Genomic DNA, 20798 nt, shown 5'->3' with positions numbered 1-20798 from the left:
GTAGATTGTTTCAAAGCTGCTTTACAGAGATAAACGTATAATTTAAGGTAACAGATTGTTTGGCCTTTATAGCGGTTCTTGAATAAAGTTATTTTCCAGCTAAAGTTTGTTTTGATTATTTCACTTCCGTCGAAAGGATAATTTGTTATTAAATTAGGGGCCGCTAAGACGACACAAAATCATATTCTGTATATTGCTTCTGGTTTTCTGTTACTGCTGTAAAACCATAGACAGAATATAAGTGTAAAACAAGCACACACAAAAAAACATTTCTGTTCAGGCGCGATGTAGTCAGTCCTTACAGATCCGGAAGTGACGTGTCGTGTAACATCAGAGCACCAACAGCAACATTCCACAGTCACAATAATGAGGCTGGTGAGTGGGGAAAATGTCCTTTTTTTGTATTATAAATACTTTTGAAACATTGTAAACATGGTTTATGTGTACAACATGCTTGCGTTCCTCCAAGATGGGTTTTAAGATAAGAAAGGTTGCTAAACTACGAATAAATCGGGTTTAGCTTAGCCAATCCTCCTCTGACTGTACACAACTCAACGTTGAGTTTCATCGGTGATTAATAATTATTCTTCATAAGTCTTATTTATGAAACTGACAGCTGTCATGTTCTCGTGTCGTTTCCAGGACCCAAACGAGGATGACGATGTGTCTTTATTTGATGCTGAGGAAGATTCAGCCACAAGAAAGAACAAAATCAAGTGTGTCATCATAAATAAGCATAATTAATACATCGTACATAACGTTTTTGTCAATGTATTTGATGACTCAGGTTGTTTTTATAGTATTAAATACTGTATGTAAAATTGTACATTTTGAGGACATTCAGAGACAGCTAATGTTTAATGCTAAAAGCTAGAAAGAACAAAATCAAGTGTGTCATCATAAATAAGCATCATTAAATAAAATTAAATAATCTGTTAAATCGTACATAACGTTTTTTTCCATGTATTTGATGATGATGACTGTTTTTATAGTATTGTACGTAAAATTTTACATTTTGAGCACATTACACTTACAGGACGTCCCGTCCTCATTTTAAAAAACGAAAAGCTAATCTTTTTTTATTGGTTATATAAAACATTTTAGTACCTTATTAATAATTAAGTGTATTATTAATACGATGCTTTAACTATTTTAATTAATTAAATGTATTACTAATACAGTGTTTTTCATTCTAAAAACGCTAAATTGTTTTCTTTTATGTTTAGTTTATAGTCATTATTACAGTAGAGGCTAATGTTATGTGCTAGTTTAGATGGATATATGAATGTGTGTGTTTTTCCAGGCATCCGCTGGCCTCCTTCTTCCACCTGTTCTTCCGGGTCAGTGCGATTCTGGTCTACCTGTTGTGTGGTTTAATTGGCGGAAGCTTCATCGCCTGTATGGTCACCATCATCCTCCTCCTGTCATGTGACTTCTGGACTGTGAAGGTCTGTGTTTCTGAATAACTAAATCATCACAGTTACTGTAGTTAGTTGTGTTTGTTAAGTCGAGCATCACTATCAAACCTCTAACCCTTAATATTAATCTTCAGTATGTAACCTGCATATGTGCTTGTCTTATTGTAGAATATCACAGGGCGTCTGATGGTGGGTCTGCGCTGGTGGAACCAAGTGGATGACGATGGAAAAAGCCATTGGGTGTTTGAGTCCAGAAAGGTACGATTGCACACACAGACGGACCTTAGTAGGGTTGGGTGGCTTTTTTTTTTTTTTGGTAACACTTTCATTAAAGGTAGGGTAGGTAAGAATTGTCTAAAGGACTTTTTTTCAAATTGGCTTAAACTGTCTTTATATACCAATACATCATTAAAATGTAAGTACTTTGAAAAAGAGAGTATAAAAATTGAGTGACTATAGTGTATTTAATCTTCAAAAAACACAGCTCATTAATTCCTACCGGGACGAAACAAGTGATTGGCTTGCACGACTGGAATTAATGAGCTGTGTTTATTGAAGATTAAATACACTAGAGTCACTCAGTTTTTATACTCTCTATTTCAGAGTACTTGCATTTTAATTATGTATTGGTATATAAAGACAGTTTAAACAAATTTGAATAAAAGTTTTTTTAGACAATTCTGACCTACCCTACCTTTAATTAGTTCATTAGTTAACTACATTAGTTAGCATGAAATACACTTATACAAAATTTTTTAATCTTTGTTAAAGTTAATGTCAACATTTACTAATACATTTTTTAAAATTTAGTTAACATTAGTTAATGAATGACTATATTTTTATTAACAAACGTTAACAAAGATTAACAAATACAGTAACAAATGTATTGCTCATGGTTAGTTCATGTTTGTTAATACATTAACTAATGTTAATGAACCTTATTGTAAAGTGACCCTACGTGTTAAAGAATCAGGATTCATATATGAATTGATTTTTTTCCCGCACCCCTAGATTAAAGATATTTATAAAACGGTTAGTTCCAATCCTTGATTCTGATTGGCCAATAGCTGTGTTTTATTCACGATAAAACACGGCTATGACCGCTTCACCCAACGGCTCTATGTATCCCTACACAACACCCGTAGCAACCGCTCTTAGCAACGCAAACACATGTTTGTTCTCATTGATATTGTTCACTGAAGCTATAGTAGAGTATTGTGAGAGATCGAGTAAGCGAGTGTTCCTGCATTTACAGTAGATATAGCATTTTCCTTCAGCTCAGTCCTGTATATTCATAATTAAAAAAATGTCCGCTGCGATATCTTGTCCTTTTAACAGTTAAGGGGTTTCCCCGAGCCCATAGTCATCTGTCAGTCCTTCCTTCTCCGTGATCACAAGTTTGAGTCCTTTCAGTGTAAAAGTCTTCTCTACCGACTGACTCACTCATAAACACAGTCTTTGCCGCCATCTATTGGAGAAATAATGTGTGTAACTTCTGTTGCTGTTTACGGTCAGGGACTATTTTTTCCAGCGGAAGAACGGCTTTTAGTGATTTTACTTCATGAAAGTTGCATAGATAGATACATATTTTTCGGCTTTAATAGTTGTATTGTGTGGTAACCGTTTTATAAAAGCAATAAGGTACGAGAGGCAAGTGCTGTATCGTGAATAACACACGGCTGAAGGGGTTACTTTGCGTCGTGCCTAACAACGCCCTTCATTGCTTACTCATTTATTTTGAAAACCACCTAACCTTTGAATATGTATATAGCGTATATCATCCGTGTGTGTGTGTGTGTGTGTGTGTGTGTGTACAGGCCAGTGGGACTCAGTCTTCAGCATCACGATCCTCAAACGCAGAGTCCCGTATCTTCTGGCTGGGTCTGATCATCTGCCCCGTCATCTGGGTCATTTTTGCTTTCTCTACTCTCATCTCCTTAAAGATCAAATGGCTGGTGAGTTCTCAGCTTCAGCTGTCTGTCTGTTCTCATGAGGTGGACGCTGAGAGATGTTTGAGTAATGTTGTCTCCTCGGGCAGGCGGTGGTGATTATGGGGGTGGTGTTGCAGGGAGCAAACCTCTACGGGTATGTGCGCTGTAAAGTAGGAGCCAGAACAAACCTGAAGAGCATGGCAACAAATTACTTTGGACGGCAGTTTCTAAAGCAGGTGTGTTCACTAGCCATTATCATGTATTTATAAATGTCATCTTACAGGGTTAGTCCATCCAATCATCAATTACTCACTTTCATGTCATTCCAAAACCGGTGAGGCTTTCATTAATCTTCAACACAAATTACATTTTTTATTAAATATGAGAGATTTCTGTCCCTCCATTGAATGTCTATTCACCCAACACATGTTAATTGGTTCATTAAAAAATTATTTAATTGTGGTTTAAAGGGGATTAAGATTCTGATTTCACTTTTCTAACTGTAGTTAGTGTGTAATGTTGCTGTTTGATCATAAACAACATCTGCAAAGTTACAACGCTCAAAGTTCAGAGCAAAGGGAGATATTTGCTTTTACAGAAATCGCTTTTTAAGGACTACAACAAACGGCTGGTAGGAACTACACGAGCTTCCTCACGGGTTAGTGACATCACCAACCCTAGAATTTACATAAACCCCGCCCCCTGAACACTATTTATAGATTATCATGATAGAATATGCTAATCAAAATTACACATAATCTTCATAAATTCATCAACTAACCATTCAGAAATGTCCTGTTCTTCTACATGTTGTCACTTCTTCTCGAGTCTCTCCATCATTCTGACTCCGGTTTGAACATAAAAGACTAAAAGTTTTTGAAATTTTCAGTGCGTGTGTGTGTGTGAGGTAAAAGGACATGAGCTCTTGAAGCTCCGCCCCCTGTGCCGGGAGCAGCAGCTCATTTGCATTTAAAGGGACAGACACAAAACGAGGTTTTTGCTCACCCTCAAAAAGTGACAATTTTAACATGCAATATAAAAATATCTGTGGGGTATTTTGAGCTAAAACTTCACACACACACTCTGGGGACATCAGAGACTTATTTTACATCTTGTAAAAAGGGCGTTATACCAATCCTTTAAAGATGAGCGAAAGTCATGAGGGTTAGTAAATTAAGACAGAACTTAGATTTTAGGGTGATCTGTCAATTTAATAGTATCCTAATTTGATTTTACACTCTCTGATTATGTAGTATGACTGCATTTTGTTGTCTTTTTTTATTTCCAGGCTTTCACCAAACAGGAGGAATCTTAGGAAGGAACGTCTGACCTTCTGAATTCACACGCCGATGAACTTTTTACATGTTCATTTTTAAAACTGATTCAAATGAGGTTGAGAGAAATGGTTACTTGGTTAGCGGATTTGTGTTATTGTTTATTTTATTTTTTACAATTTGTCAACCACAACCTGTTAAATAATGTGTTTGACATTTAAAAATGCATTTAACTTCATCGTTTTTTCTTTTAAATAATTAACTAACTTAAAGAATACAGAGTTTGTGTTTTGTTTTAAAATATTGCATGACATCATGCATTATCCTTCTGTTTTGCTGACAGCCACAAAAAAAAACAGATGTACATATTTATATACTGCTGTAAATTATTATTTTGGGGGGGGATTGTATACTTTCTCTAGTTGATGATTGAGTGATTGTATCTCATGTTCAGTGAATTAAAGAATAAAACAAGTTTTGGGTAAAACTGGAGCCACCCTGAATCTCTGGCTTGGTGAAGTCATCCACAATCACTTCATCAGCAGAAAAAAAAAGCAAAATCAAAGTCCCATTTATGCTTATCTAAAGATGTTTTTAATTAAATAAGCATTTATTTTGATATGATGCAGCACTACAATTATGTTTACCTTTTTATCAGTTCATGCGTTTCCTTGGAATGATATTCATGATTTTGGTGTCCATGTAATATTTAATTTTTCTCGCATAAATGTATAAATTATCAACATCCACAATTGTTAAGGCATAGAGATTTTTTTTTTTATCTTCTAATTTTCGGTTAAAATACTGTGGCTTTGTGCAATTATTTTGTACCTAAGTGCAGTTTATATAAAATCATCCGATATTGCATTTCCACAAGGAATCCTCCAAAAGTTTATACAGCTTAAGAGCTTTTTTGCAGATCACCAGTTCTTCACAAAACTCTTGGAGGTGTATTTTGATGATTAACCCTTCTTCTGTCTTCTGTTTTGATTTATTTAATTATCTTTATTCATATTGCTGCTTTTTGGACTTCTTGGAATTGTATGACGGTTTGAGGACTTTTATTTTGTATATGTTGTGATTCACTTCCGCTTATGTTTATTGTTTCCGCTGACTTCACGTTAACTTTCTACACTATTATTCTGCATTATTCCTTGATCTTGACGGATTCATCTGTCATTTCCAGCACATTTCTGACTGTCAGGATGATCCCGACCGAAGACGCGTCCGCTCGGAAGCGAGTGATCGAGGACAAACTCAAACAGGTCCGGAAAAACAGGAAGAATGAAGAATAACATGAGAATCCCGTGATCAGGGAGCGGATGTTATTAATGTCATTTGCGATAAACTAGAATGAAAATATGCACGATTGTCATAAAAAATAATGCCACAAAGCATTTTAGAAGTTTAATGTTAGAAGAAATTATGCCATTTAGATGGGGTGTGTTCACCTGAGAGTTCAGTATATTTTACAGTATAAATGCCTGTACCTTGACCTGTATGTGTTACTCATGATCTCAGGAACAAGAAACTCTGTCTTTTATTCGTGAAAGTCTGGAGAAGAGTGATCAGCTCACTAAAGGAATGGTGAGAGAGGATCGGTTCAGTGTGTGTGTGTGTGTGTGTGTGTGTGTGTGTGTGCTTGTTTATGTGATTTATGAGAGGACACAAATTTGTATAATGACATGCGTATTACAACTTAAACGTTGTTTATAAGCACATTTCATGAGTCCTCATAATTTAAATAGCTTAAAAAACATGTTTAAAAAAATAAATGTTTTATTAAAAATGTAAAAATGCAGAATGTTTCCTGTGATGGGCAGGTTTAGGGATGGGGCAGTGTGTCTGTGTGTGTGTGTGTGTGATGGGCAGGTTTAGGGATGGGGCAGTGTGTGTGATGGGCAGGTTTAGGGATGGGGCAGTGTGTCTGTGTGTGTGTGTGTGTGTGTGATGGGCAGGTTTAGGGATGGGGCAGTGTGTGTGATGGGCAGGTTTAGGGATGGGGCAGTGTGTGTGATGGGCAGGTTTAGGGATGGGGCAGTGTGTGTGTGTGTGTGTGTGTGTGTGTGTCTGTGTGTGTGTGTGTGTGATGGGCAGGTTTAGGGATGGGGCAGTGTGTGTGATGGGCAGGTTTAGGGATGGGGCAGTGTGTGTGATGGGCAGGTTTAGGGATGGGGCAGTGTGTGTGTGTGTGTGTGTGTGTGTGTGTGTGTGTGTGTGTGTGTGTGTGTGTGTGTGTGTGTGTGTGTGTGTGTGTGTGATGGGCAGGTTTAGGGATGGGGCAGTGTGTGTGTGTGTGTGTGTGTGTGTGTGTGTGTGTGATGGGCAGGTTTAGGGATGGGGCAGTGTGTGTGCGCGTGTATGTGTGTGTGATGGGCAGGTTTAGGGATGGGGCAGTGTGTGTGCGCGTGTATGTGTGTGTGTGTGTGCGTGTGTGTGTGATGGGCAGGTTTAGGGATAGGGGCAGTGTAAGGGGAGAGACTATACAGTTTACAGTATAAAAACCATTACGCCTATGGAGAGTCCTCATAATGTAGTTGCACCAACGTGTGTGTGTGCGAGTGTGAGTGAGTGTGAGAGAGAGAGTCATGCCATCCTGTTTTTTAAGATATAAGATGATCAAACTGAATTAACTATACTCGCTGTACACATTGTAGTCAATTTTTCTGACTGACACCATGAATGTGTTTTGCTTGCTCGAGGTGTCCATCCTGTCGTCGTTCGAGAGCCGTCTGATGCAGCTGGAGAACTCCATAATCCCGGTCCACAAGCAGACGGAGAATCTGCAGCGACTGCAGGAGAACGTGGACAAAACCCTCTCCTGCATGGATCACGTCATCAGTTACTATCATGTGGCCAAAGACACCGACAAGATCATCCGGGAAGGGTGAGGGTCGCTGAGACTGAGTATATGTATTCTATATCCATATATCAACATATAAAAGTCTAACCAATATATTTTCGACTTTTATTTTTTTATATATGATACAGAATATATATACTCTGTTATATAATTCAACTTAATTTCACACATATATATATATACACAGTAGTCAACATTTGAAGTGGATCAAAATATTTTATCAAAGTTATACATGAATTTTGAACAAAACCCATTCTTGTCTTAGCACAACTTTGAAGCACTTTTTTGATCCGCTTAAAATGTTGACTACAATATATCTATATATATATATGTATTTGTGCTGGGTAATGATTAATCGCATCCAAAATAAAAGTTTGTGTTTACATAATATATATGTGTGTGTACTGTGTATAATTATTTTGTATATATAAATACCGGTACACACATTTGCATGTATATACTGTATATAAATATATTTATACATAATTTATATTATAAATATTTTATATAAATAACACATTTTTCTTAAATATATATATATGTATTTATATATACAAAATAATTATACACAGTACACACACATATATTATGTAAACACAAACTTTTATTTAGGATGCGATTAATCGTTGCCCAGCACTAATATATATATCATATATATGTAATAGCTTGTTCATATATATATATATGAGGACTGTATATATATATGTATGTATATACTCATTTCGGTCAATCGCTCCTCTTGCAGCCCTGCTGGTCGTCTGGACGAGTATCTGGCCTGCATTGCAAAGATCCAGAAAGCCGTGGAGTATTTCCAGGACAACAATCCCGACAGTCCTGAGCTCAACACAGTGGTACGTCCCTCATCCTCTCGAACCTCTCGCTCTCCTTCAGTTTGAGTAAAGCGTTCACCGAAGCTGTGTGGTGTTGCAGAAAGCTCGTTTCGAGAAGGGAAAGGAGCTTCTGGAGGCGGAGTTTCGCAGCCTGTTGACGCGCTACAGTAAACCAGTGCCGCCCGTCCTCATCCTGGACGCCATCGGAGGAGACGAGGACATGGAGGTGCAGGAGGACGTCACGCTGGAGCATCTCCCCGAAGCCGTTCTGCAGGACATCATCTGCATCTCTGCCTGGCTGGTGGAGTACGGGCGCAACCAAGGTCAACACACACGCAAACGCTTTCATGTTGGGCCCGGGACACACCAAGCCAGGGCTGTCCCTATCCCATCGGGGGGTTTTCCTCGGTTTAAAAAAAAAAACTGTAAACACACCGTCGTCATCTCAAGCAGTGGCGTAACTATGTTTTAAAAAGTGGGTGGGAAAGGTGTGTGTGAAATGAGTGAGTGTGTGAGAGTGAGTGAGTGAGTGTGAGTGTGTGTGAGAGTGAGTGTGTGTGAGAGTGAGTGTGAGTGAGTGTGAGTGTGTGTGAGAGTGAGTGAGTGTGTGAGAGTGAGTGAGTGAGAGTGAGTGTGTGAGAGTGAGTGAGTGAGAGTGAGTGTGTGTGAGAGTGAGTGTGTGTGAGAGTGAGTGTGTGTGAGAGTGAGTGAGTGAGTGTGTGAGTGTGAGAGAGTGAGTGTGATTGTGAGAGAGTGAGTGAGTGTGAGAGAGTGAGTGTGAGAGAGTGTGTGAGTGTGAGAGAGTGAGTGTGATTGTGAGAGAGTGAGTGAGTGTGTGAGAGAGTGAGTGTGAGAGAGTGTGTGAGTGTGAGAGAGTGAGTGTGAGTGTGAGAGAGAGTGTGTGAGTGTGAGAGAGTGAGTGTGAGAGAGTGAGTGAGTGTGAGAGAGTGTGAGTGAGTGAGTGTGTGAGTGTGTGTGAGAGTGAGTGAGTGAGAGTGAGTGTGTGAGTGAGAGTGAGTGTGTGTGAGAGTGAGTGTGTGTGAGAGTGAGTGAGTGTGAGTGAGTGAGTGTGTGAGTGTGAGAGAGTGAGTGAGTGTGTGAGAGAGTGAGTGAGTGTGAGAGAGTGAGTGAGTGAGTGAGTGTGTGAGAGTGAGTGTGAGTGTGAGTGAGTGAGTGTGTGAGTGTGAGAGAGTGAGTGAGTGTGTGAGAGAGTGAGTGAGTGTGTGTGAGAGTGAGTGTGAGTGAGTGTGAGAGAGTGAGTGAGTGTGTGAGAGAGTGAGTGAGTGTGTGAGAGAGTGAGTGAGTGTGTGTGAGACTGTGTGTGTGTGTGTGTGTGTGTGTGTGTGTGAGACTGTGTGTGTGTGTGTGTGTGTGTGTGTGTGTGTGTGTGTGTGTGTGTGTGAGAGAGTGAGTGAGTGTGTGAGAGTGAGTGAGTGAGAGTGAGTGTGTGTGAGAGTGAGTGTGTGTGAGAGTGTGTGTGAGAGTGAGTGTGAGAGTGAGTGTGAGTGTGTGTGAGAGTGAGTGAGTGTGAGTGTGTGAGAGAGTGAGTGAGTGTGTGTGAGACTGTGTGTGTGTGTGTGTGTGTGTGTGTGTGTGTGTGTGTGTGTGTGTGTGTGTGTGAGTGAGAGAGAGTGTAACTGTGGGTGTGAGGGGGCGGGGTTATTTAATTGTCTGACTAGGGTTGACGCGTGCGGTGATGTTACGCTCCCAAAGCGCCAGATCCGGGACGTCGATACTAAACAATCGATACTAAACGTCGATACTAAACAACATTTTGACGTACACACTTAAACGCGTCTCCGTGTGGACGAAGCCTTAGACGTATGTCACGAGGATGTTTGAAATCTGATGTCGTGTGTGTTTGTTTATCCGCAGACTTCATGAACGTGTATTTCCAGGTCCGGTCCAGTCAGCTGGATCGGTCCATTAAGGGTTTGAAGGAGCATTTCCGCAAGAACAGCGCCAGCTCCGCCATCCACTCGCCCGCCGTACAGACCAAACGCAAGGAGACGCCCACCAAGAAGGCTCCGAAAAGACCAGGTCAGTGACCTTTAACCCTTGACTTCACCATACTGGGTCTCTGTGGGTTCCTGGTGGATCGCAATCAGGTGTATCTGTCTTCCATGACATCACTTCCTGTCGAGAGTTCTCCTCTTTTCCTATTCCTAGTGTGTGTTCTTACTAACCGTCTCCTCTCCTCTGCTCATTTCTCACTCGTGTCTGATGATGTCAGTCTACATCCCAGGTAAAGTGTCAGCTGTATTGTGTGACGTGTCCATCGCTTGCTTCTGTTAGCAGTCAGAGCTTCACACACACACACACACACACACACACACACACATATACATGCGACATCGTGTCCATGAAAGGCCCGTTCACATGTTTTTCAGTAGTAAAATTTGCTGGCCAAATCATCCAAAAATTATGTGACACAAACATTTATTTTAATAAGGGAAAAAAAGCTCTTTGTGGCCAAACCAAAAAAAAAGTATTATACCTTTCAAAAGTTTGGGGTCAGTAAGAGTTTCTAAATGTTTTGAAAATACTGTACATAATTGAATTTAATATTTTTTACATATATATAATATATATTACATATTATTACTATTTAAAACATCTGTTCTCTATGTGAATATATAGTAAAGTGTAATTTATTTCTGTGATCAAAGCTGAATTTTCAGCATCATTACTCCAGTCTTCAGTGTCACATGATCTTCAGAAATCAGTGTAATATGATGATCTGATGCTTTAAGACACATTTATGATTATTATCAATTTTGAAAACAGTTGTTTCTTCATATTTTTGTGGAAACTGAAAAAAAATTCAGGATTCTTTGAATAGAAAGTTCAAAAGAACATTCGTAATCTTTCGTAATATTTTCAGTCTTTATGGTTTTTATTGATCCATTTACTGGATCCTTGTCGAATAAATATATTGATTATTTTAAAATAATTCTTACTGACCCCAAACTTTTGGACGGTGGTGTATGTAGGGTGATTTCTAATCGGGTTTGATGGAGTGAACTGCAATGTTATATCTTGTTATGGTGAATATTTTAGGATACCGTTTTTGCATAAATTGTCATGCAAATCAAATGGAAATGTATTTAAGAATCGTTTTATGAACCATTTAGACATAAATCTTTCTATTCATTCTTCTTAAAGGTGCAGTGAGTGATTTCTGAGAAACGCTGTAGATATTTGAAACCACCAAAACTAACCAAAAGGACACACCCCTATCTTGATAGCCACGCCTCCATGCAACACATAAACCTCCCCCTAATACGTGGACACGCCCCTCACTGCTGATTGGCTACAAGTGTGTTGTGGTGCTCGGTCCAATTCACTTTTAACAGCGTTTCTCAGAAATCGCTTACTGCACCTTTAAATGAGGTCCAATGTGAAAAGGTCTACAAACACACACACACACACACACACACACACGCACACACACGTGTCTACACACACACACACACACAGTAGCGATAGATTGATATACCAGCCAGGCTGATTAAGTGCGTAATATTTGTTAGTTTTCATATTATTGTTATGAATCAGGACAGCTAGTACATTGCGCTAGTGTTTTTAGCTGTATAGCAGGCGTTTTGCTTCCTGTCTGTTCATCTGTGTGTCCGTGTGAAGCGCTTGCACAGTGGTGTTACTGTACTTCTCTGTGTGGAGGGCACATTGTGTGGCTAACAGCACTGTATTATTATGAAGTGTCTCTACAGTGAGAAAGTTAGTTCTGTGTTTTCCACTAACTCTCCCTGCATGCGCACGTCTCCGCCACACGGTGGCGCTGTGGCCGTTCGGCCCTCACTAGCAGAACGTCTTTGTCACGCTACTACACTTAAACTGCTTATTAAAGGGGTTAATCACATTTTTCTGAATATTTTGTTCTTTGTATTATTTGTATGATATACATATTCTTCTAACACAAAATAGTTGACGCAAACTAATCTGCAACAACGGCTCTTTCCGAAATCTGATTTATGTTTGGCCTTCTTTCTTTACATATATCAACTCATATTTAGTGTTTAGCCAGTCATAATAGAGTATTAGAGCTCATTTACATATACAAGTCTATAATAACAGGCTCAGGCTGTTTAATTCACAAAGCTTCGAGAGGAGTGGAAATTCTCCTGAAAAATTAAATGATGACAGGAACTTTAACATCTAATATGATCTAAAACTTAACTAAACTAAAACTAATACGATATAAAATGATGATGTGACCCCTTTAAGACACTGCCTTGTTTTATCCACACTATGCCTCTCACATGTTTAACTCTGTGTTGTTCAGTATAAGTTTATGATGTTGATAGCTTTCAGATTGTTGTGATGTGAGGCTGAAGCTTTTGAGCAGCGCTAATATTAATAACTGTATTAACATCACTGTTCATGACACAATGCTGTAGTTTAATAGCTGTGATTGATTAACCGGTTGTATTTTCTCCTCAGTGTGTTTGACGTGTTCTTTGTGTTTAGCTGTAGACATTGTGATAATATGTGATGTTTGTGTGCACTGCAAACGTACTGTAGCGTGTGTGTGTGTGTGTGTGTGTGTGTGTGTGTGTGTGTGTGTGTGTGCGCGCGCGCGCGCGTGTGTGTGCGTGTCCAAAATTAACTTTTTGCCACTCCTGCTAATGACGAGTCAATTGAGAAAGTCGACCAGCTATAAATAAGTATTAAATATACATTTTTACACACAATTAAACTTTGGTAAAATTTTGCATAATATTTTTTTTATTACGCAATTTTTTTTTTCTTCCTTATATTATTCTAAGTAATTTGTGGTATAATACATAAAAGTCTTTTCATTACATCAGGATTTGTGTCTTATATTTTTTTTATTAATGTGAGGACTATTTCGTAACATAATTATTTTATTTTTTGTTACAATAAATATTACAATATTACACTTCATCAAAATAACATGCCTATTAACAAACAAAAATATTTTATTAGACTATTTACCATGTATTTTTTCTTTAAGAAATTAGCAAATAAATAATGACTAACTTCATGAAAAGTAAATAAAGTTCCTAGCCAATAATAATGTTTGAGGTAAATTGTAAAATGTTTCAAGTAAACTCAAATAATATATTTTACTTTTTATGTAAACATGTTTTTTAGACGACATTTGATGGTGAATTTTGACCAAAAAATCATTTAAATACATGCAAGTCGCAACAAATGATATTTTTAGGTTTGAATTTCTCATGCCAGATTATGCTAATGTGGTCAGAAAAATAAACCTAATTTAATAACATAATTATTTTCCTTTTTGTTACAATAAATATTACAATATTACACTTCATCAAAATAATAACATGCCTATTAACAAAAAAAATATATTATTAGGCTATTTACCATGTATTTTTTCTTTAAGAAATAAGCAAATAAATAATTACTAACTACATGAAAAGTAAATAAAGTCCCTAGCCAATAATAATGTGTTACATAAATTGTATTCATGTAAATTCATGTAATGTAAACATTTTAGACATCCAAGATTTGATGGTGAATTTTGACCAAAAAATCATTTAAATACATGCAAAGTCGCATGAAATTATATTTTTATGTTTGAATTTCTCATGCCAGATTATGCTAATGTGGTCAGAAAAATAAACCTAATTTAAAGGGAAACTAGTTTATTTTTCTGACCCGGATTGGCAGATGTTATTTCTTGTTTTAAGCATACACTTTTTCTTAAACGGTGAAACTGTCATTCGCCGTCTGTCAGAGGTTAACGTTGGACCGTGTGTGTGTGTGCGTGTGTGTGTGTGTGTGTGTGTGTGTGTGCGCGCTTCAGTCACGGAGGGATCTGGATTCCTCTCAGTTGTTCTCTGGTGTCGGTGAACAGGGTTTCAGAAGCCCTTCCTCTTCCTCTTCCTCACGGTGTCTTCCTCTGTTCTCCTCCTGCAACACTCCGCTACTATCCCCCCTTCTCTGTCTCTCTCTCTCTCTCTCTGTTTCGGTGTTGATGGGAGCAGGCACGATCCGTAAGGCTCAGAATCTGCTCAAACAGTACTCTCAGCATGGCCTGGATGGAAAAAAGGGTTCTAACCTCACTCCTCTGGAAGGTAAAGCACGCTGTCTTTCTGGTTTCCCTTCCGTCTCCACGGTCTCTCTCACTTTTGCTGTGTTTTTGAAACTGTTGTTCCTGCGTTTCGGAAAACAACAGTCGGAGAAAACAGAGACTTATGGGTCACAGCGGTACATCGGCCTTAGGATCGAGAGAGAGAGAGAAAGACCTTCCTGTACGCCGCTGTTTGCCCGTATTCTGTTAATATTACTATCAGATGTTGTATTTCATATTTACAATCAGAAAAATGTGTATGTGGCACAAAAACAATATGGATTTAAATAAAGGTCAAAATCTGCCACTTCTGCTCGCAACACTGTAAACCCGAATAAGTTGGCAGAACTCAAAACATTTAAGGCAATCAATTTTTTTAAGTGCTGAAATTCAAAGTTTTAAGTTAGCAGAACTAGCAGATTTTTATTTTGTACTTAAACATTTCAAGTTAAGAACAATTAAAATGTATGAGTACATTAATTCATACAATTATCTTGTACGGTAATCTCAATGTGAACACTCTTATTAGTATAAACTTAGTTAGCTTAAACAAGCTAATCTGCTAACATACTAATTTGCTAACATATTAGCAATAGTATGTTATACAGAAGCACTTGCTGTGTGAGCGCAACAATATAAAGGTATTATTTGCTCTCACAATCAAGCGCATGCTCCACTCGTCACCATGATGGTAACTCTCCTAAAACCAACATTAACAGAAATTCTTCTAAATTAGCATAACAAAACATTAATCACTACTACACTTTAATCTTACACCAAAAAAAATAATTATATTACGCTTAATTTTAGCATTTACTCTTCCTTTCGAGTGCCATCGGCAAAGCATGCTGGGAAATAGACATCCCAGCCGTTTCAGTTAAACAGTCTAAATTAAAAGAAATAATTTCATAAAACTCAAAACAATGAAACCGGTCAGTTTACTTAAAATATATCAGTTCTGTGAACTTGAAAGAAAAATAAAGTGCTAAATACTCATAAAAGTTAATTTGACTGAACTAATCAGTTTAATTTAAGTTTGTCCTACTCAAAACAATTAATTATTTCGCGCGTTACGGTGAAGGATTTATTCAAATTCACAATGTTTCGACCCAAAGATTCTTCGTGAGGCCCTTTGAGTCAAAACGTTGTTAATTTTAATAAATCTTTTTGAATTTGATGCTTCATTCGATCGAGCACCTGCTAAAAAAAATAATATTTGTATTTAAATAAAGGTGTACTCACAGAAACATAAGTGAGTTGAAAACATGGCAGCTCTTACTTAATATTTTGCCTCATACATTATCACAATATTTTGCAGAACATGTCAAATATCCTGCGATAACTCTGACTTATTGATGCATTAAAAAAAATTTGTTCATTAACTGCCGCCTTGTCTGATATCATTAGTGCTGTTATTGTTAGATAAAACTATTAAAAATAGTTTTTGTTAATTGAAATAAATCTCAAATGGAATAAAATATTAATATTAGACTATTTAAATGTAAAAAAAAAGAAAAAATTATTAGAAATGTTGCCTTGGCAGCTAACTGGAAATTAAATAAGATGAAATACTGAAATTACTAAAACAGAAATGTATAAATGAAAGCTACATAGATATATTTGAATGACAAGCATATAAAATTACTAAAACTTAAGCTAAAATTAAAATCTAATTAAAAATAATAATGTTTAACTAAGAAAAATTCTAAAATTAAGGTTAATTATGAATTATTTGGTTATTAATGTATTAATTTATTGATTAATAAATTCTATAATAGTATAAAATACTAAAATAACACTGCATCTCTTCAAAATCTGAATTTTAAGTCCAACTTAAAGTGTTCTTCTGCACTTTTCCAAGTAGGAAGTTGAGTTTTTGAGTGGCGTCAGGAAGGTTTTCTCTCGAACTGGTGCGCATCACTGTTTCCCATAAGTCTCTGTGCTTTGCTGGGTCCATCGGTGCACTTAGAAACCCCACTAACATCCTAAAACAAGTGGCCTTTGCTTTGTGGACGGGTTGAGCTTGTTCAGCACTCCCTTTTATGGCCTGGGGTGAGTGACCCCGTCATGTGACTATATCCTAACCAATCAGGTTTCGAACATGACCTGCGTGGGGTTAAGCTGTCTGACGACAAGCATGGGGCGGCGACAGGTGAGTCTGACCTCAAAGATTCAATACCACTTACTCTGACTGAACATAGATGTGATTTTATTACAGTAGTCTCATGTGAACACAAAATCTTGTGGGTTTATGTTTCAAAATAATGTGTATTTTAATGTTTATCCAGGTGGGTTTTAGTGTTTCTGCAAACCCGAGGGCCGAGTCTATATAATTTTTTGGTCATAATAATCAACAGTATGTCAAAGATGTTGTCGTTTTAAAGCTCTGAACCTTTAAACATTTATTAAAGCAGAGCTGGAGGTTTTGAAGTCATTTAACACTGATATCAACCAAGTCTTATGGTTAAATTTTCACATTTACTTCAACGTCAAACATCAAGTTTCAATGATTCGAATCTCACTGATATGCACTGTTTCAATATTTATGATCAGTATGATATGCATAATTGATATGCATCAAAGAGACTTGTTATTGATTCTCTATGGAGGGATTAGATATGAAGAAACATAAGCGGGATTGTGATGTTTGACGTTTATTTTTAATCATGGTTTTTAGTACATATCACAAACATGATTTCAGAAACCATATTCAGTGAAAGCATTGAAATATTTCTTATTTGCAGGTCTCATATTGATGCATTTTATTAAAGCTGTAGTTGCATCACCAGCGGCACCAAACAGAATGACAAAAATAATTGTATGAATTATCATATATATATAAAGTCTGCTATTGTTCAAACTAATCAATAATGCTGCCCTAAACTTAATTACATTTGTCTGTGAATCTGGCAGACGCTTTTATTCACAGTGACTTAGCAAAATACATTTGATCAGTTAATGCATTTCCCTGGGAATCGAACCCATGACCTTGGCGTTGCAAGCGCCATTATCTTCTGTTTGAGCTCATGCCATTGGTTGAGCCAGCATTTGTTGTTATTTTCATTATATCATCCTTATTTCAAAAAAGAGTGTATTTGAATATTGTTTTTCCTGAGGTGTGTGTGTGTGTGTGTTTGTCTCAGGGAAGGATGACGTGCTGGACATTGAGATTGATTCGTACATCCACTGCATCAGTGCGTTTGTGAAGCTGGCTCAGAGCGAGTACGCTTTACTGACCGAGATCATTCCAGAACATCACCAGAAGAAGACCTTCGACTCGCTCATACAGGTCCGTTCTGATCACCAGTGTGTGTGTGTTCCTGCATGTGTGTGTTTAAAGGGTTAGTTCACCCAGAAATGTAAACTCTGTCAGTAATTACTCTCCATCATGTTGTCAAGACTTTCCTTCATCTTCAGAAACACAAATGAAGATATTAGTGATTAAATCTGAGCGCTGTCTCACTCCTCCATAGGCTTCAATAGACCAACGCTACTTTTGCGTCATCGAAGGGTAACGCCCCTTTTTGTGGGAAGACAAACGGATTCCCCTGAGAACAGAACTCGCTCCAGTACTTTCTTGATAGCAAAAATGGCACAAACATACACACTCTCTTTGCCGGCCGAGGACCGTGAACGGTATTTAAAAAGTAAGTAGCCTATTTTTTTTGTCATTAACACACTCACAGTATGACAAACTAGACGATGACGCCATGTCAAGAGGAGTCGGTGGTTTACTTGGATCATATTTCACTTGATTTAGTGAAATATGTTTTGTTGTCGACTAGCTATACTAGTTAGAAAGCTCTCACTAGGCACGCTACCTGGTTTCTGCTTGTGTCACTAATTCAACCCCCCAAACTATCTGTATTTAACATGAAGTAGTGTACTTGCTAGTTACTGGCTTTAATTTCGTTACCATACCAACTAAGCTGCTGCTAGCAGGTTCGTCTTTCTAACTAGTATAGCTAGTCGACGACAACAAAACTATGTCAATAGCTTAAATCAAGTGAAATATGATCCAAGTAAACCACCGACTCCTCTAGACAAGGCCTCATCGTCTAGCTTGTCATACTGTGTGTTAATGACAAAAAAAAATAGGCTACTTACTTGTTGATTCCACGAGATAGTGGTAGATGTCTGAATAGTCCATATTTGGCCACTGCGTGGGGTCATTAATCCAGTTTTCGACCATTTCAAAGGGACACCTCTGTATCCCCATATCCAGTAGCTTTTTTTAAATACCGCTCACGGTCCTCGGTCGGCAAAGAGAATGTGTTTGTGCCATTTTTGCTATCAAGAAACTAGAGCGATCTAGAGCCGTTTGTCTTCCCCTTAAAAAGGGGCGTTACCCTTCGATGACGCAAAAGTAGCGTTGGTCTATTGTAATTGAAACTTGCCGGGCCAGAAAGTTAGTAAAGGCAATGTTTAAAATAGTCTGAGTGACTACAGTGGCTCAACCTTAAGTTTATCAAGCGACGAGAATACTTTTTGTGCGCAAAATAAACACAAAAATAGCGACTTTATTCCACTATTAACAGCGCAGCGCTTCGCCAGAACGTAGGCTCACTATTGGCCAGCATCACACACATGACCAGCGTACCAGCGAGGCCCACACAGAAGAACATCAAGAGTTGAATAAAGTCGTTATTTTTGTTTATTTTGCGCACAAAAAGTATTCTTGTCGCTTGATAAACTTAAGGTTGAGCCGCTGTAGTCACTTGGACTGTTTTAAACATTGTCTTTACTAACTTTCTGGGCCGGCAAGTTCCAATTACAACAGAAGCCGATGGAGGAGTGAGACCGCTCTCAGATTTAATCACAAATATCTTAATTTGTGTTTCTGAAGATGAAGGAAAGTCTTGAGGTAGAGTAATTACTGACAGAGTTTACATTTCTGGGTGAACTAACCCTTTATCTTGATGCCGTTGCAGGAGGCGTTGGATAATCTGATGTTGGAGGGTGATAACATCGTGTCAGCGGCACGCAGAGCCATTATGAGACACGATTACTCCGCCGTGTTGACCATCTTCCCCATCCTGCGGCACCTCAAGCAGACCAAACCCGACTTTGACGCCACACTGCAGGTAAAAAGAGAGAAAGAGAGAGAAAAAAACGCCGTTTTGCACTGCATTTTGTTGGCTGATGATGTCATATCCTGTGTTGTGGCGCAGGGAACGGCTGCCAGCACCAAGAACAAGCTCCCGGCTCTCATCACCTCTATGGAGACCATCGGCGCTAAAGCTCTGGAGGAGTTTGCTGACAGCATTAAGGTAAGTGTGGTGACCAGAGCTCAGCTTCAGTCACTGGAAGGCCAGTGTCTTCATTTATTGCGGCAATAATTAACGGATAATATTATGTTTACTTGGAGAAAATAAGAGAATAAACCCTGGCCTGGATTGGCCAGTCTTGCTCCAGGTCACGTGACCACCCCCTGTTTTGATGTATTAATTTCTTTAATTAATTTTCTTTGAATATATATATATAAATAGTATTAAAAATATATATAAATAAAATATTTATTTTAATATTTAGACATTTTAATTTATTAAAAGTTTTCATTATTATTTAATTTTAAAGCTTTATTATTAGTATTATAAAATGTAATAAATAATTAATTGTTTTATTCATTATTTTAAAATATTTAATTTAATATAAAATGTAATATAATATATACATTTCATTTAATATAAAAATATATTATTTTTTTTAATATATATATGGTTATTATTATTAGATGTAATTAATAATGATGAATATGATTATTTATTTAAAATAATTAATGTAATTAAAAATGTTAAATTATTTATATATATATATATATATATATATATATATATATACACATGTATACATTTTATTTTAAGACTTCTATCATAATAGAAGTGATTAATAATTAATAATAAAAAAGTTCGTTATTAAAATATTAAAAAGTGTATTAAATGTAATTAATTCTACATTGTATTAATTATATAATTTATACTTATAATGTATATATATTAGATTATGAATTATAATTATTTTTAATTTATTATAATTTCTGATAAAAAGTGATGATTGTGTTCTGATAATGTGATCTCCTCTACTCTAACAGAACGATCCAGATAAAGAGTACAACATGCCGAAAGACGGAACCGTACATGAGCTCACAAGCAATGTAAGATCTCCTCATCTCCGTTCTGTACAGTAAATACTGCTAGTGGCGGGAAGTGGTTATAAAACCGGACTAAGATGCTCTTCCTCTCTCATTGGTCCTCCTCAGGCCATCCTGTTCCTGCAGCAACTGCTGGATTTCCAGGAAACCGCGGGAGCGATGTTGGCCTCTCAGGGTAAAGCAGAAACACACTGATGAACACAGACATGTTAGATCCAACAGATATTCCTGCATTATTAATCTGCCGTT

The 20798-nt window shown here is 37.4% G+C and overlaps 2 protein-coding genes across 8 annotated transcripts in view; both read left to right on the top strand.

Moving 5' to 3' along the window:
• Positions 1-262: 262 nt before the first annotated feature.
• Positions 263-4775, top strand: tvp23b (trans-golgi network vesicle protein 23 homolog B). Of its 2 annotated transcripts, XM_079595651.1 has the most exons (7): positions 263-375; positions 643-716; positions 1304-1448; positions 1587-1676; positions 3236-3373; positions 3457-3585; positions 4638-4775. In XM_079595651.1, the coding sequence occupies exons 1-7, from the start codon at positions 367-369 to the stop codon at positions 4662-4664; spliced, it is 612 nt and encodes a 203-aa protein (XP_079451777.1). In that variant the 5' UTR covers positions 263-366; the 3' UTR covers positions 4665-4775. The 2 variants fall into 2 exon arrangements, with proteins under 2 accessions (XP_079451777.1, XP_079451778.1); XM_079595652.1 differs by lacking the exons at positions 263-375; positions 643-716 and adding an exon at positions 846-889.
• A 316-nt stretch (positions 4776-5091) lies between these two features.
• Positions 5092-20798, top strand: part of exoc7 (exocyst complex component 7) — a 22269-nt gene continuing 6562 nt past the window's right edge. The window contains exons 1-14 of one of the 6 annotated variants that reach the window (XM_079595639.1): positions 5714-5888; positions 6145-6210; positions 7326-7510; positions 8232-8337; positions 8417-8639; positions 10192-10356; positions 10550-10561; positions 14313-14402; positions 16491-16550; positions 17542-17687; positions 19330-19482; positions 19570-19668; positions 20490-20552; positions 20658-20724. In XM_079595639.1, the coding sequence (XP_079451765.1) occupies positions 5718-5888; positions 6145-6210; positions 7326-7510; positions 8232-8337; positions 8417-8639; positions 10192-10356; positions 10550-10561; positions 14313-14402; positions 16491-16550; positions 17542-17687; positions 19330-19482; positions 19570-19668; positions 20490-20552; positions 20658-20724 (1606 nt within the window). In that variant the 5' untranslated portion in view covers positions 5714-5717. Of the gene's footprint in view, positions 5889-6144; positions 6211-7325; positions 7511-8231; positions 8338-8416; positions 8640-10191; positions 10357-10549; positions 10562-14312; positions 14403-16490; positions 16551-17541; positions 17688-19329; positions 19483-19569; positions 19669-20489; positions 20553-20657; positions 20725-20798 lie in introns of all 6 variants that reach the window. The other 5 variants (XM_079595636.1, XM_079595634.1, XM_079595637.1 and 2 more) reach the window with 5 other exon arrangements.

Source organism: Phoxinus phoxinus, assembly GCF_949152265.1.
Source record: "Phoxinus phoxinus genome assembly, chromosome: 21".
Lineage (NCBI taxonomy): Eukaryota > Metazoa > Chordata > Actinopteri > Cypriniformes > Leuciscidae > Phoxinus > Phoxinus phoxinus.
Note: the sequence above shows the minus strand (reverse complement) of the source record. Positions and strands in the feature narration are given on the sequence as shown.

Coding starts and splice junctions, on each gene's coding strand:
- tvp23b (XM_079595651.1), top strand. Junction 3,374..3,456: donor CCTTAAAGATCAAATGGCTG/GTGAGTTCTCAG, acceptor CTCCTCGGGCAG/GCGGTGGTGATTATGGGGGT. Junction 3,586..4,637: donor GACGGCAGTTTCTAAAGCAG/GTGTGTTCACTA, acceptor TTTTATTTCCAG/GCTTTCACCAAACAGGAGGA.